Genomic DNA, 17,246 nt, shown 5'->3' with positions numbered 1-17,246 from the left:
CCTTCCCTTCTCCCTCCCTCCCTCCATCCCTGTCTCTCCCCCCAAGCAGAAGAAAATGAGTTATCCTAGAGTCCAGCATGACTGTATGAATTTTCACATGATAGAAACAAAGCTTGATATGACAAAAGAAATAAATCTGCAAGTTATTCTGTCTGGAGACAGGATTACTTGAAGCAGTGATTATATTCTTATTGCCAAATAAAATGAACCAACCATCTCATAGTTTACTTAAAAGAAATGTCATCTTCTTTTGTTTTTAACTCATTTTCTCTGTCTCTCGGGCATATGTGGTAAAAGGAAGGAAGATAAGCAAAACAAGTTCATGTTGGAAGTGCCACTTCAGATCTCTAAGTAGATGCTTGTGAAGTCTTCTATCATGTCCATTCTCAATTCTTCAGAAATTGAGATCACCACCTTCTTCCTGATTGGAATCCCAGGCCTGGAGTATGTTCCTGCGTGGATCTCCATTCCTATCTGCCTCATGTACCTGGTGGCCATCCTGGGCAACTGCACCATCCTCTTTGTGATCAGGACTGAACCCTCACTCCATGCTCCCATGTACTATTTCCTTTCCATGTTGGTCATCTCTGACTTGGGCCTGTCCCTCTCCTCCCTCCCCACCATGCTCCAGATCTTTGTGTTCAATGCCACAGGAATCTCCACAAATGCCTGCTTTGCTCAAGAATTCTTTATCCATGGCTTCACTGACATGGAATCCTCAGTGCTTCTGATCATGTCTTTTGACTGCTTCTTGGCCATTCGCAACCCCCTCAGATACAGCTCTATCCTCACCAGTGCAAGAGTCGCCAAACTGGGACTGGCGTTTCTCATTAGAAGCATGCTCCTAGAGCTCCCATTTCCTTTCACTCTGAAAAGACTGGGATATTGCCAGAAAAGCCTCCTTTCTCACTCCTATTGTCTCCATCAGGATGTCATGAAGCTGGCCTGCTCCGACAACACAGTCAACTTCTTCTATGGTTTTTTTTTGTTGCACTCTGTATGATGTCAGGCAGTATGTTCATTGCTGTCTCCTATGTATTCATCCTGAAGACCGTGATGGGCATTGGATCCCATAAAGAGCGCCTCAAGGCCCTCAATACCTGTGTTGCCCACATCTGTGCTGTGCTCATCTTCTCTGTACCTATCATTGCTTTAGCATCCATGCACCGCTTTGGCAAGCACAAGTCACCTATGTCCATGATCCTTATTGCTGACATCTTCTTGCTAGTGCCACCTTTGATGAATCCCATTGTGTACTATGTAAAGACACAGCAAAATCGTGAAAAGGTTCTAGGAAAATTAGGTCTAAAATAAAAATAGAAAATAGTTTCTGGGTGGGGCAGAAACCGGGTCAGATTACTCAAGGTCACTGAGAAGATAATTTCTTTCTAAGCAAAGTATTTTCAAGAATTCATCAATTTCATTTTCTCAGACAAGTTCTAAACAAGACAAATCCTTTTAGATACCAACATCAGGTGATCTCAAGGTTACCACTCAAGGTGGCCTGGATATAATCTCACCATTACCTACCTTAATCATTTTTATAATTAATACAACCAGTATTCTGGATACTATATGAACAGAAAATTTGCATAAGAATTGATAGGAGAATGGAGAACAGGTATATAATAGAATAGAATAGAATAGAAACTGAGTTCACACATTTATATAGTAGTTTCGCTTTACCCTTTACAGAGTGAAGTAGCTATTGTCTGCTAGAAAATAATGAATATCAGAGTACTCGAGAAGACTGCTGTTATTATAGAGTGCTATTATTCCAATTTAATTCAATTTGAGGTTTTATTTTAGATTATTTTCTTTCTCTCCTATAGATTATTCTTTAAGATAAAAGAAAACAGTCTTTCTCTACATTATGCCTGAGCTGCTAGCAATAATGGCCAAAATAAGGATAAAGAGGGAAGACTTCATTATTACTAAGAATTAGAGAAGTTGCAAACAAATATATGGCATTTTAAAATCACTGGCATTTTTTATTGCTTGGTTTAAAACATCCATTATTAAATAAGAGATTTTATAGGTTTTTAAAAATACTTTGTATTTCAGGTTATGATATAATTAAATGACCCAATGAACTAGAAGTGATTTTTCAAATAATTGAAGATATTTGTATATTAGTAGCAGAAATTCATCTGTGTGCGGGGTGGGTGAAAAGTTTTTTTCATACTCTGAAAAAAATAAGCAGCTAACTAAAGAAAACTGGGCCTCTCAAATAATTTTCTTGTTTCTTGTTCTGCAACCTCTTTATTTTAACTGCAACCTCGTGGTCTTAATAAGTATTTTCTCCAAATTTTAAGGATCATGAGCATGACATTTTATTTTTTATTGGATATTTTATGTATTTACATTTCAAATGTTATTCCCTTTCCAGTTTCCCCTCTGCAAACTCCCTGTCCCATCTCCTCTTTCCCCTGTTTCTATGAGGGTACTCACCCACCCACCTAACCACTCCCACCTCACCTCCCTGGCATTCCCCTACACTGGGGCATAGAGCCTTCACAGGACCAAGGGCCTCTCCTCCCATTGATGCCTGACAAAGTCATCCTCTGATACATATGCAGCCGGAGTGATGGGTCCCTCCATGTGTACTTTTTGGTTGGTGGTTTAGTCCCTGGGAGCTCTGGGTGGTCTGGTTGGTTGATATTGTTGTTCTTCCTATGGTGTTGCAAACCACTTCAACCCCTTCAGTCCTTTCTCTAACTTCTCCATCGGGGTCTCCATGCTCAGTCCAATGGTTGGCTGAGAGCATCCACTTCTGTATTTGTCAGGCTCTGGCAGAGCCTCTCAGGAGACAGCTATAACAGGCTCCTGTGGGAAAGCACTTCTTGACATCTGCAATAGTGTCTGGGTTTGGTGTTTGTATCCCCAGGAGGGGCAGTCTCTGGATGGCCTTTCCTTCAGCCACCCACTCCTTTCTAAATTCTTAACCCAGAATGGCTCCTGTCTAAGGGAAATATGGAGACAAAGTGTGGAGCAGAGATATTTAGATTATCTAAGACACCGTTCAGAATGTTTCAGGCTGGCCTTGGTTGCACTGTGTAGCCCAGGTCAGCTTCTAATAGCTACATCGTAATTTCTGAGTCTCTAATTCTACATCCTAATTCTTAGGATAATATGCATGAACCATCACATTCATTTCAGAAAAGCCATATTGTTACAAGTGAAAGATGGGTAGTTTAATCTTAAACTTAATGAATTTGCACCTAGAGTACCACATGGTCTGCATCATAATGCAAGCACTTTGTCGTGTAAGAAATAAGAAAATGTTTATATCCTTCCTAATTTTTAACCTGTGTTCAGAAATTTAAATCCCTATCAGCTAGGCTATTTCTTTCCCAGAAGAGTAAATAGGCTAAAGAGAGACTTCCCCTCAGCCTTTTTTAGAGAGTCCACATATCTCCCATCAACTGAAGCTACAAAATTATATGAATGAACAAATAATAAAAACAAATAAAAACTGGGTTTAAGCTGAGTGTGATAATGGCATTTATTAAGAAGCTGTAAAGATTTGTGTTTCCTTAGTAAATCAGTGAAGACAACAAGCAAATCCTTGAACACATTATTGTAGATTGTAAACTTAACATGCTGATAAATATCACAGGATAGAGATAGATTGGCTAATCAGATAACACTGAAAAGACAAATTCAATTTACTTAAGTATTGTAAATATACGTCTGATACTTTTGTAACATGGAAATAAAAAACATATATTAAGTTGACCTAAGAGATAGTTTTAAGTTTTATTTAGAACTTGTAGAGTCCACCTCCAGCAGAAAGTCAGGGCATCAAGTGAGGGATGGAGTTGCCATCCTACAGTCAAAATTCAAACCCATGATTGTTCCTGTCTGAAAGAACTGCAGGGAGGAAAATGAAAAGGAGCCTGAGAAAAAGAAGGTCCAATGACAGGCCCAAAGTGGGAACCAGCTCAAGGGGAGGCCCCAAGACTTGACACTATTACAGAGGCTATGGTGCACTCATAAAAAGGGACCTATCATGACTGCTCCCCGAAAGACCCAACAAGCTGCTGAAAGAGTCAGATGCAGATATTTGCACCCAACCAATGAACAGAAGCTTCTGTCCCCTGTGGTTGAATTAGGGGAAAGCTAGAAGAAGCTGAGGAGGAGGGCGATCCTTTAGAAGGACCAGCAGTCTCAATTTATCTGGACCCCCTAGATCTCTCAAATAATGGACCACCAAACAGGCAGCATACACCAGCTGATGTGAGGCCCCCAACACATATACAGCAGAGGACTAACATGTCTGGGTTTAGTCAGAGAAGATGCACCTAACCCTCAAGAGACTGGAAGCCCCAGGAACTTTAGAGGGTCTGGTGTGGTGGTGGTGTGGGGTAGGGACAGCCTCATGGAGACAGGGGATGGGAAGGTTGTTTGGGATTTGGAACAGTTGGAGGTGGACTGGGAGGAGAATAAAATCTGGAGTTTAAAAAAAAAAAACTCTATTAAGTAGGAGAAGTTTTGTGCAAAAGAAAGAAAATGGTGTTTTTATTCAAAAATAACTTTTAAGGTACTATACTTAAGCAATGGATGGTTATAGGATATAATCTATGTCTATGGTTACCAGGTCCAGGCACTGGACTCTGTGAGTCCATTAATACCAAGAGACTTGGTGTGAGCATGTGAAAGATGACTGCTTACTCCTGTTCCACAGTAAGATGTTAATGCTTAGAAAAATGTTTTAAAGCCTTTTTAAAGACCCCAGTTTATAAAGCATAATGATGGATATTATCAAATACATGCTTGTAAGACTTTATATAAGGAGCTACTGAACTATTAAAAGCAATAACTGGTAACATTAATTATGATTAAATGCATGTCACACTGTATTCACTAAGTGATATTCACTAAATTAAAAGGGGTTACCTAAAGATGTAGGCCCACTATCAAACATCTTACAGTCTGGTGTTGGAAGGAACATTAAATTAATAATTAAGTTTACTGACTGAATGTGGAAAATTTCAGCACACATAAATGAATAACAAATTGCTTATTCTGATGGAATATGAACTGAGTGAAATACCTAAAGCACGTGAATGTTTTACCTAAAGGAAACCTAGTCCAAATAATTTTAATTGTAAGTAATGTGACATCACTTGGTAATTATTAACTGAAAAAATATAGTGAGCTAAGCAAAGCAGACTCACTAAGCCAGCAGTGTTTCTGCAGAACTGTGGGTTTCCTAGAAAACTGAGACACACACAAAAGTTTAATGCTGGTATTGTCTACTTTGTAAAGAAGCCAATGGTTCAGATCAGAAATCTGTTGCCTTGCTATGTTCAGTTCTGGATTACTTCAGGTAGGAAAAAAAAGTTTTATAATTCCACGAGTGTAAAAAAATTTTAGAAAATTCTGACGTCCCATCAACACCATACCCAAGGCAATTTCATGACAAAGCAACTATCATAAATTAAGGTGGTCTCTTGATGTTAGAATTGCATCAAAATGACTGATTATACACATCACAGAATTCCTCGTTAAGTAGCACTGAAATCTCTGCCCAATGCTGCTGTGTCTAGTACAGTAAGGGGCAGAGGCAACTAGCTTGTCAGAAGACAGCAAACGAACACTTAGAGGCAGAGTCTGCACTAAGGAGGAGCTGGGGACTAGGAATAAGAACCTGTCCTGGCAGCAACAACAAATGGCAATGTGTAATGTTATGTACTGTACTAAAGGGAAATATACAAGCAGTTTAAAGTTAAAGACATCTTTGTTAAGAAAGTAAAGGGGATTAACAAAAGTATAAGGGTCCCTGTGCAAAGAAACAGGACTGACTCGAAGCAAAACAAGCATGCAAGATTCTTCTAGATTGTTAATTACACATTTCTGTCTGTGTCTTGTGCACATACAAGTAACTTTTCCTTTGACCATCGTGGGCAGAAAAAAACCTAACACTCCATCACCCCCTGGGGAATATGAACCTCAATGGGGAAAAGGAAGAGTTTATTTAGTCAAACACAAAAATATAAATGATGCCAGTTGTTTCTGCTCTAAATACTCCTGCTTTACAGAGAGACAGGAGTTCTACTGGAAGGATTTTGAGGGGTTTTTGGTGTGTGTGTGTGTGTGTGTATGCACATGTACATATGGGGTGTGCCATGGTCTAGGTCCAGGTCAGAGAGCAATTCAATTCTTTTCTCTGAGGTGGGTCTAGGAGATAAAATCCAGGTCCTCAGACTTAATAGCAGGTGCATCTACCCAAGGACCCATCTCACAAGCCATGAAATTATCATTTTGCACATGAGAGTCCATGTAAATTATTTAGATATCATTTTACATATTTGCTCACAAATTGGCTTTGAAATGTGTTTTTAAAGCTCTCATAAATACAAAGGCATCTGGCTCTCTCCTATAATCAATTTGGGATTTCTTATTAACCATCATGCCTGGGAATAACTAACCAATAATAATCTTCTTTAGTCACAACTCATGTACTGGAAAATTGTCTCCTTCTATCCCACCTTCCTCTAAGGCTCCTCATACTGTAGCCCCTTGCATCCTTGAATCGGAACAGCTGGAATATGGCTTGGCGAATAACCTTGGTCTTCAAGCTGTAAATGATAGGATTCAGCACAGGTGGCAAGAGCAGATACATATTGCCCAAAATACTACAGATCACCCTGGGAGTAGAACTGGAGAGACGGTGTGCCACAGACAGGGTGATCATTGGCACATAGAAAATGGTCACAGCACAGATGTGACAAACACATGTGCTAAGAGCTTTCTGCTGTTTTTGAGGAGCCACGATGTTCAGAACAGTGCGAAGGATCAGGACGTAGGAGAAAAGAATGAACAATAAGTCAGTGCCGTTCAGATAGAGCTGAAGAAACATTCCCCAGAAGCTGCTGATCCAAGGGTTGGTGTATGTGAATTTGATTATATCTGGATGGAAGCAAAATGGATGGGAAAGCTCTTGGCCTCCTTGGAAGGACACACTCTTCACAGCCATAACCGAGGGAAACATGAAAACCACCTGTCTTATACAGATGATCAGTCCAATCACAAAGCTCATCATATCTGTCAGGAAAGTAGCATACTTCAGAGGGCTGCAGATGGCCAAGTAGCGGTCAAAAGCCATGGCCACCAACACTGAAGACTCCAGGAATGAGAAGCCATGCACAAAGAACATTTGAATGAGGCATACTTTAATGCTGATCTCCCGGGCATGAAACCAAAGAACACCAAGAACTGTGGGAAGGGTTGTGATGGTCAGACCTAGATCAACAACAGATAGCATGGAGAGAAAATAGTACATGGGCTTGTGGAGACTCTGTTCAATGATAATGACAAACAAAATAATACTGTTTCCTAAGAGTGCAATGGTGTAGAGACCACAAACAGGAATGGAGATCCAGATGTGAGCAAGTTCTAATCCAGGGAAGGCCGTAAGGAGGAAGCTGGAGGAGGAGGGGGATGTGGTATTATTGAAGATCAGCATGGTGACTTGAAGACACACTCTGAAAAACATGGCAGTAATATTATTTATCATCAGATCTTTCTTGCAAACCCCAAGGGTTTTTTTTATATATCTTTCTGAAATTATACAACTGTATTCTGTTTCTAGAACTCTTCAACCTCTATAATACAAAGGGATTAAAACCTCTGACATAAATTCTACAGTATCTTAAACCATTTTTACTAGTGCCTGGCCCTGCTTTCTTGCCTCTACTCTTGTTAGCTATAGCTATCACTTCCATTTTAGGCTTCAAATATCTTCAAAACTCATGTGCTGAGCTTTTGCTTCCAAGTTTAGCACTGTTTATAGTTGAGCTTTTTAAATAGATTAAACCACAAAATCTCTAAAATCGTGGATGTATTCATCTGTTTAGCTTAATAAGATATAAAGAAGTTGTGAAAAATTTAGGTGATGGGATCTCCTTGAAAGAAGCTAGTCACTAAAGGCGTGCCGTAGAAAGATGCATTTTGATCCCTGCCTCTTCCTCTTTTCCTGCGTCCCCTGGTTGCCATCAACCAAGCAATTTGGCCTTCCACCACGGTATACTGCCTCACCATAGCCATAAGCAACCAAGTCACATACCATGGACTAAAGCCATAAAATGAAATGAGCATTTCCCCTTTATAAATTATGTCTCCTAGTCTCCCTGGGTTAATTCACATCTTATTTTCCAGATTAGTCTTGAAATAAAATCTTATAGGCATATATCACATAAATGTAGACTATGAAATAAGAACAGTCATGTTGTAACTCGATAGGGCTTTGCACTGAGTCACTAAAATGAGCTGTTCCAGAGTACTAGAGAAGTACATTGGAGCCATACTTCCACTTAGAATACACACTACAAGATGACCCTGTTGGTATATTTTTTAAGATGTTGCTGTGCCAATGACTCATTATACCTAAATCATGGGCTACCCTCTCTTCATAGTCTCCTAGTCTATTTTTTAGTATCATAGATTCTTTATTTTATATCCTATACTGACATAATTCCAGTAAGTCTTCCTTTTCCACCACATATGTTTGTAAGATGCTCTCACTGTTCTGTTTCTGTTCTCTGTGCAGCTTCCTAGCTCTAATGAACCAGCTAGCTCCTGTTCTTTCCTCCTAATCACATTTTTGCCCTGTTGTTGATACCTTCCTTCTGAGATCCACCATGTAGCTTGAACCTACATACTGTGGGTATACTGTTTTAAAGAGCCCTGTCAAGATTTCTGAACATTATTCTAGAAGAATTATAAGGATTCTCATTTTCTCTTCATGTCCCACAAACCAGAATAAAAGAGATTAGTGCTTTCTAATTACCACGGAAGTCTCTATCCGACCAACCAAGCTGGAGGTAACATTGGCCCATAAAATAGGCAAGAAACGATGACTTAGGTAAGATCCACTCCACTCTATTCTTTAGTAATTTAAAGGCTTACAACACTGCCTCCAGCATCAACATTGACAAAGTCCAACCTCTGCAGTTCCTAGACATCTTTTTTTTTCCAATTACCAACACTCTTGCATTTTTTCCCACAATTTACACAATACTTTGACAATTCCAGAGTATGGTAAATTGAAAATTCTCCACTGCTGATGAATTTTAGGACCACAACGTTTGGGCATTGGTTTAGATTTTTAACTATAAGTCAGAAGTGACATTGAGAATAGTATAAGCAAGAGACATCCTTTCAATATGGAGTGTTAATTTCTTGATACATATGGTATGTGTGTCTTACATCTTTCAGTACTAGCTAGTGATACAAGATCTGGAACAATAGAAAGCCTTGGTTAATAACATTGATTACATAATAATAATGGCCATAAAAAGAGAGTTCTGATGTCAAGTTCATGTTATCTTTCTTATTTTTCTACTTGCCCTCTCTTTCTTTGTCTCAGTAACTATGACGATCTAATAATCTCTCTCTTTTTTTCCACCACATTAATCATCTTCTGAGATTTTCTTGAGATTCCTTCCATCTCTCACTCTTTAATTTTTTTACCCTTCAGTTCCTTCCCTCATACACACTCCACTTACCTGACCACATCTCTTGAGCCACTTCCCATAGCAGAGATTTAAACAGTTCCCAGAGAAGGGACTATATAGAGTCTCATAGAATCACCAGGCAACAGTAATCTTGATTATTGAAATACACTAAATAAAACAAGAGTGATGAGATCAATATGAAATGTTCCCCCAAAGCAGCTCAGACTCAACTTAATACAATGCTTTCAGGCTCAAACAAGCCCCATCCATCAAAGCCTGGAGCGAAGGCCTGGCCTAGAGGCTGTCTGTAATAGGTGTATACAAAAACAACCTGCCTGTGTCAGATGACTACATCCATTTCTCTTCACCCAGCCCTGGGCAACAAATTCTCAGCCAGAGCTCCCTTAAATGTCAGAAATTAATTAGGACATGATAGAAAAATAATCCCTCTCTATTATGATGCTAATGTGCCTTTTGTCTGAAAGGTTCTAATACTCACCAACAAGCCCCTGTTATACAGGAACCCTTCCTGAGAGCCCATACTAGTTGAGTCACACCTGCTTTCTACTTAGCTCCTAAGTATAAACAACTTAATATAGGTTAAGTACAGAAATGATGCTATACTTATAAAATATATTGTTATGTGCATCCAAAAGCAACCTTGCAAGTGAAGGGGTAATCTTCATTTTTTAAAAGGCTGAAGGAATTAACGGCTGAAGGAGGTTTTGAGTAACTTTATCAAAATGTTAAAACGTTATAGAGCTGGAAATTAAACACATGCCTTATCACAAAGTTCTAGAATTCACTCAGTCTACTACAACACCCTTTTCAGTAAACTATTTTATTCACATCATTGGTAAATAAATATGGCTTCAATGTTTCATTCTCAATTAACTATCCTATAGATCTGATTCCAACCTAGTTTGACTAGAATTCATCTTTTTGTAATCTTTATAAAGCTAATTTTCCCTGGATTTTGCTTCTTTTAAAATTTTTCATATCCATTTTTTATAATCTTTGCATGATGAGTTCACAATAAAAGGGCTTTTCACGGTATACACAAATTAAAATTTCTTTTTTAATTTAATTTTTAATTCATTTTTACACTCCATATTCCATTCCCTGCTCACCCATCCACCCTCCTACTGCTCCACATCCCACACCTCCTCCCCACCCCGTCTCCACGTGGATGTCCCCACCCCCTACCCCACCTGACCTTTAAACTCCCTGGAGCCTCCAGTCTCTTGAGGGTTAGGTGCATCATATCTGAATGAACACAGACCTGGAAGTCCTCTACTCTATGTGTGTTGGGGGACTTCATATCAGCTGGTGTATACTGTCTATTTGTTGGTCCAGTGTTTGAAAGATCTCAGGAGTTCAGATTAATTAAGACTGCTGGTCCTCCTACAGGGTCGCCCTTCTCCTCAGCTTCTTTCAGCCTTCCCTAATTCAATAACAGGGGTCAGCTGCTTCTGTCCATTGGTTGGGTGCAAATATCTAAATCTGACTCCTTAAGTCACTTGTTGGGTCTTTCAGAGGGCAGTCATGCTAGGTCCCTTTTTGTGAGCTCTCCATAACCTCAGTAATACTGTCAGGCCTTGGGACCTCCCCTTGAGCTGGATCCCACTTTGGGCCTGTTGCTGGACCTTCTTTTCCTCAGGCTCCTTCCCATTTCCATCCCTGTAATTCTTTCAGATGGGAATAATTATGGGTCAGAGGTGTAACTGTGGCATGGCAACCCCATCCCTCACTTGATGTCCTGTCTTCCTGATGGAGGAGAGCTCTATAAGTTTCCTCTCCCTACTGTCAGACATTTCATCTGAAGTCCCTCCCTTTGAGTCCTGGGAGTTGCTCACCTCTCAGGTCTCTGGTGCATTCTGGGGGGTCCCCCCAACCTCCTATTTCCTGAGGTTGCCTGTTTACATTCTTTCTGCTGACCCTTGGGACTTCAGTACTTTTCCCTCACCCAATACCCAATCAGGTTCCCCCTCCCCCAACTCCCTCCCATTCATTTTCCCTCCCAGGTCCCTCCCTCCCTTCCTCCCTCCCCACTTGTGATTGCTTTCTTCTCTCTCTCAAGTGGGACTGAGGTGTCCTCACTTGGACACTTAAGCTTATTGAACTTTTTGAGTTCTGTGGACTGTACCTTGGGTATTCTGTATTATTATATTTTTAGCTAATATCCACTTATTAGTGAGTACATACCATGCATGTCCTTTTGGGTCTGAATTACCTCACTCAGGATAATATTTGCTAGTTCCATCCATTTGCCTGCAAATTAAGCTTTCTTAATAGCTGAGTAGTATTCCATTGTGTAAATGAACCACATTTTCTATACATTCTTCTGTCATGGGACATCTAGGTTGTTTCCAGCTTCTGGTTATGACAAATAAGGCTGCTATGAACATAGTGGAACATGTGCCCCTGTAGCATGGTGGAGCATCTTTTGGGTATATTCTCAAGAGTGGTATAGGTGGGTCTTCATAAAATTTTTTAAAAGTTACTATTTGTATACAAATACTTCCCAGGGATAGTAAGGTTTCAAATAAGATGTATAAATTTTACTTGAGTTCACAAAAGAAAGAAAATATTTTAAAACATCTGTCTTAATAAAGTAATAGCTTTCCTATATGCAAACTACAATCAGACTGGAGGAAATCAGGCAAACAACAACTTTCATACTAGCTTCAAATAATATATAAAGATCTTATAAAGTGTGTGGAGCCTCTGGGGTACATCTAATTTCTGTACCTAGTTTACTGTCCCAAGGGTACTTAGTGGCAATGTTACTTGTGCTTTGGGTTCCTTATAGATAAACTGATCCATGAGCTCTGTGCACACATATTTAGCTGGACAGTGAATGGACAGATAACCTCCTCTTCTGGTAAGAACCAAATAAGATGCTAGAGCCAGGTAGATCTAGCAGACTTAGCAGAGATGATTGACAGCTGAGATGGAAAGAACAGAACAGAGAAAGGATTGAAAAATCAAAAAGCAGAAATAGTGAGAAGATGGGTTTGGAATATGATACATAAACTGAAGATTGTTGGAACTGAATGAGAAATCTGCAAGAAACTTGCAAGTATTACTTTTTTCCACATGAAAACATCAAAACCAGTTATGGACTATATAGGGTGTAGAATACCTAATGTAACAGGTATACTTTATTTCCTTACACAGACTTTAATTTTGACTGATATCTGAACTTCTCTGAGTTTTTTTTTATTTTATTAGATATTTTCTTCATTTACATTTCAAATGAATATCTGTGTGTAGGTTGTATAAATGTGGGTAGGTAAGGTTAGATGTGGAAGTGAGTTTAGTGGCTTCAATTATTTTTAGCTCACTTCTCTAAGCTATAAGTTGTATGTCTGTTTCTTTTCTTTTTTTTCTTTTTTTTTTGGGGGGGGTTATTTTGTTTTGTTTTGTTTCATTTTGTTTCATTTTGTTTCGTTTTGTTTTGTTTTGTTTTGTTTTGTTTTGTTTTGTTTTGTTTTGTTTTGTTGAGTCAGGGTTTCTCTGTGTAGCCCTGGCTGTCCTGGAACTCACTTTGTAGACCAGGCTGGCCTCGAACTCAGAAATCCGCCTGTCTCTGCCTCCCAAGTGCTGGGATTAAAGGCATGTGCCACCACGCCCGGCTGTTTCTTTTCTTTTAAACCCTGAAAATTGTCAAAAGAATTGAGGTTTACGATCTCTAAATATGTAAACATGGAATGTTTAGTGTCATTTTCATTTATTGGGTGAACAAATAAATCAAAAAACCCCCACCACGTATGAACTTTTGGAAAAAGATAAGAACAACATAATATAAAAGACATCCAGAAATTTGTTTTAAAATTTATTCTTCCTCTGTTGTTTTATTTTTGCTGTTATAAAGCTATTTACTTCTCTTATATGAGACTATATTTCAATTTGCAAGTGAACTGCTGAAAGAGTTAACTTAGTGGAGAGAACACTATGATAAACTTGAATGGATCACTTACCAGTCGCCCAGTATTCATTCTAACAGGCATCCCAGGGATGCCAGACAAGAGCCTGTGGATGGCCTTTCCCCTGGGGTTTCTCTACACACTAACCCTCCTGGGAAATGACACCATCCTAGCAGTTGTTGAGGTAGAGCAGAGCCTCCATGAGCCTATGTACTACTTCCTCTGCATCTTGGCTCTGACTGATGTTAGTCTCTGCATGTCCACCTTGCCTTCTATGCCCCTGAGATTCCCTTTGATGCATGTGTGACACAGATGTTCTTCATCCATGTGTTTGGGTTAATAGATTCTGGAGGCTTATTATCCATTATTGCCTTTGACAGATTTGTGACTACCCAGAATCCACTGCATTATGCTTCCATCCTCACTCATGGTGTTATTGGAAAGATTGGACTAGTTGTCTTGGACCTGGCAGTCTATGTGGTCTTCCCAGTGCCCTTTCTTATAAAAAGGCTACCCTTCTGTCATCCCAATATCTTATCTCATTCATACTGTCTTCACCAAGATATGATGTGCCTAGCCTGTGCTAGCACCAGTGTCAACAGCCTCTATGGCCTCATCATTGTCATCCTTACATTAGGACTTGATGCTCTCATCATTCTTTTCTCTTACATACTCATCCTGAAGACAGTGCTGGGCATTTCTTCCAGAGCTTAGAGGCTCAAAGTCCTCAACGCCTGCCTCTCTCACATCTGTACTGTGCTTCTATTTTATATTCCTTTCATTGGTGCCACCATGATCCACAGATTTGGGAAACATTTATCACCAATTGTGCACATGCTCATGGCCAATATCTACCTTTTCTTCCCCCCTGTGCTAAACCCTATTGTCTACAGTGTAAAGAACAAACAGATAAGAGGTCGAGTCATGCAAATGTTCCAGGGAAGAAAGAGCAGAGCCTAGTCAAATGAAATCGCATGTAAAATAAAAATTAAGTTAACATTGCAGTGATTCATATTTCTATTTTCAACAGCTATGGCACAATTAAATTTTAAAATCTGATTTAAATACAGTGTATGAGTAAGCAAGGATATGGGCGAAGATAAACCACATCATTTTGTTATGTTTGTACTCAATTTTAAAAAGCATGTATTTTGATTCATGCTATCATAAATCAAATTTAATTTGATGATGTTGTACTTTTTGTCTACAAATTAGATATGAGCACTAGTAGTGATGTATTATGTTTACAGATAAGATAATCCTTATGAATATTTTCTTTATCCTTTCAGTTAGTTCTTTGAGAATTTATTCTCATAATGTTAAGTAATATTTGATGAATCTGTTAAGCAGTAGTTGCATCAAGAAGGATTTAATAAGTCCCACGACGCTACTGAATTATTGGCTGTATAAATTATTATATTTAAACATAAACATATTTCATATATTATATGTAATTATATAAATATGTTTAAATATAAATATAATAAATTTTAAATAGAGAAAAAGAATTGTTATACGTCAGTCTCTTTTATTCACCAGATGTAATTGCTGTCTCAGAGGCTTACTGCTGAATAAGCTCACCCTTTCTACCTCTTTCTGAACTCTGGTTGGCTGATTCAACTCAGATGTTCTGGTCCAAACTCCTCTCCAAGCTGACTGATTAAAATTGCCTTCTCTCTGTTTCTGACTGAATTGTTCAATCAGAACAATTAGAAAATTGCCTCTGAACTCCATAAACTGAACTGTACTGACTGCATGAACTAAATGGACCTGAACTATACTGCATGTCTGAAGTCAACTGACTGTGCTCACTGTGCCCTTAATTTAGAAGCCATTGCTTGGGATTAAAAGTGTGTACAAAGGTGTGTCTGTATGCTGTATGACACAGACCTAGAAGGTCTAGAAGGTGATCCCTTGCCAAAGCAGTCTTGTTGGATTAAAATTCTCCTATAGTTATAATACAGCACAACAATTAGTTACCTTTCTGTCTAGGTATTTATTTATGCATTTAAAGAATTCTGTTATAAAATAAATTATTCATGTTATTTCTAATATATATATTTGGCAGGGGCAGTTTCGAGACAAGGTTTCTCTGGGTATCCCTGGCTGTCCTGGGACTCACTTTGTAGACCAGGCTGGCCTCGAACTCAGAAATCCTTCTGCCTTTGCCTCCCGAGTGCTGTGATTAAAGGAGTGCACCACCACGCCCGGCTTATAAATATCTTTTTAAATGATACAGCTTTAGTTTGTCTTCACACATTTAATACAATAATGCAGAATTCTTTTATCTAGCTAAATTGTTGCCAATTTTACTGTGTACTAGAGGTTTTGAAAACAGTTGACATAGTAAAGCCACTTCCAAGGTTTGTGTAAGCAGAGTATAAGTGCTGAGCATAAGTGAGAGATTTGAAATGCAATATACACATGTTAGTTAAATATGTAATATGTTCTTCTCTTTATACTAATATCTGTTCTAATAATTATGTTAACTATCAGACAACTAAGGTCATTTATCCCTCAATTAATATATATTTAATACTGAGAAGTCCCAATAGTTACTCTAGACCACATGGATACAAAGAAACATTTAGTATGTTCTGTTCAATCCTGCAGTGTTTCTCTGTAATAAGTGCACTCGGATGATTACAATGTAATCAAGATCGTGTTAGGTTTCTGCATTTAATGTGTAAGGGCTAAGAAATAACACTAGATCATTTTCCTGATAGTTCAGTGAATTCTTCAACAATCATTGAAAATAAGTATGATAAGCTTTTTTATACAAAAGGAAAATGAAATGCAGACTAGTAACTTGTCAAAGATCATACTACTTCTAAGTGGCATAGCTGAATTCATACTGTAAGCTACTTATTTGAAACCTGTGGACTGAGACTTGGCTCAAGCCTCAGGAGTTCCAAAACTCAAAAGCCAATTGCACAGAGGAAAAAAAAAAAGACCATTTAGTCCTATGATAGATGGTGGACAAACAAGATAAATCAATGCTGTTGAAACTTTAAACAAGAACTTCAACTTGACAAGATGAACTAGATAGAGTCAGTGTAAGAAATCCTGATGTTTCAATCCTACATAGAAGGGGAAACAAAATAATCACAGGAGGTAAAGGGAAAGAGGGAACTAGGAGGGAGAGGGAAAAAAGGGGGGGCAGGAACGGGTATTGGAAGGGACAGGATAGAAGTACAGAGGGTCATGAATAGAAACATGTAGCAGTGGGGAATGGGGAACTGGGGGTAGCCACTAGAAAGTCCCAGACTCCAGGAAGCAAGAGGTTCCTAGGACCCAGTGATGATGACTTTTGACAAAATACCCAACAAAGGGGAAATATAACCTGTAGAGACCACCTCCAGTAAATAGGCACAGCCCCCAGTTGAGGGATGTTACCACCCATGCATCTCAAAATTTTTAACCCAAAAATGTTCCTGTCAAAAGGAAATACAGGGACAAAAAACAGAACAGAGACTGAAGGAAAGACCATCCAGAGACCAACCCACTTAGGGATCCATCCCATCTTCAGACACCAAAGCCCCACACTATTGCTGCTGCCAAGAAGTGCTTGCTGACAGGAATCTGATATGGCTATTCACTAAGAGGCTCTAACAGCACCTGACCAATACAGATGCAAATACAGCCAACCATCAGACTGAGCCCAAGGACCCCAGTAAAGAGCTAGGGAAAGTACTTAAGGAGCTGAAGGGAATTTCAACCCCATTTGAAGAACAATATCAACTATCTGGACCACCCAGACTTCCAGGGACTAAATCACCAACCAAAGAGTATACATGGAGTGAACCATGACTCCATATACATATGTAGCAGAGGAAGGCCTTTTCTGACATCAATG

The 17,246-nt window shown here is 39.0% G+C and overlaps 2 protein-coding genes and 1 pseudogene across 2 annotated transcripts; 2 read left to right on the top strand and 1 right to left on the bottom strand.

The window, feature by feature from the left end:
• Positions 1–355: 355 nt before the first annotated feature.
• On the top strand, positions 356–1,314 carry LOC110299157 (olfactory receptor 51A7-like). The gene is given in 2 exon segments (XM_021168782.1): positions 356–979; positions 982–1,314. Coding segments are annotated over 2 exon segments (957 nt in total).
• Positions 1,315–6,460: 5,146 nt separating this feature from the next.
• Positions 6,461–7,501, bottom strand: LOC110299519 (olfactory receptor 51T1). The gene has a single exon (XM_021169237.1). It carries the CDS (start codon positions 7,499–7,501, stop codon positions 6,461–6,463), a length of 1,041 nt encoding a protein of 346 aa, XP_021024896.1.
• Positions 7,502–13,418: 5,917 nt separating this feature from the next.
• LOC110298002 lies at positions 13,419–14,350 on the top strand (annotated as a pseudogene).
• The last annotated feature ends 2,896 nt before the right edge of the window (positions 14,351–17,246 follow it).

Source organism: Mus caroli, chromosome 7 (genome assembly GCF_900094665.2).
Source record: "Mus caroli chromosome 7, CAROLI_EIJ_v1.1, whole genome shotgun sequence".
NCBI lineage: Eukaryota > Metazoa > Chordata > Mammalia > Rodentia > Muridae > Mus > Mus caroli.
Note: the sequence above shows the minus strand (reverse complement) of the source record. Positions and strands in the feature narration are given on the sequence as shown.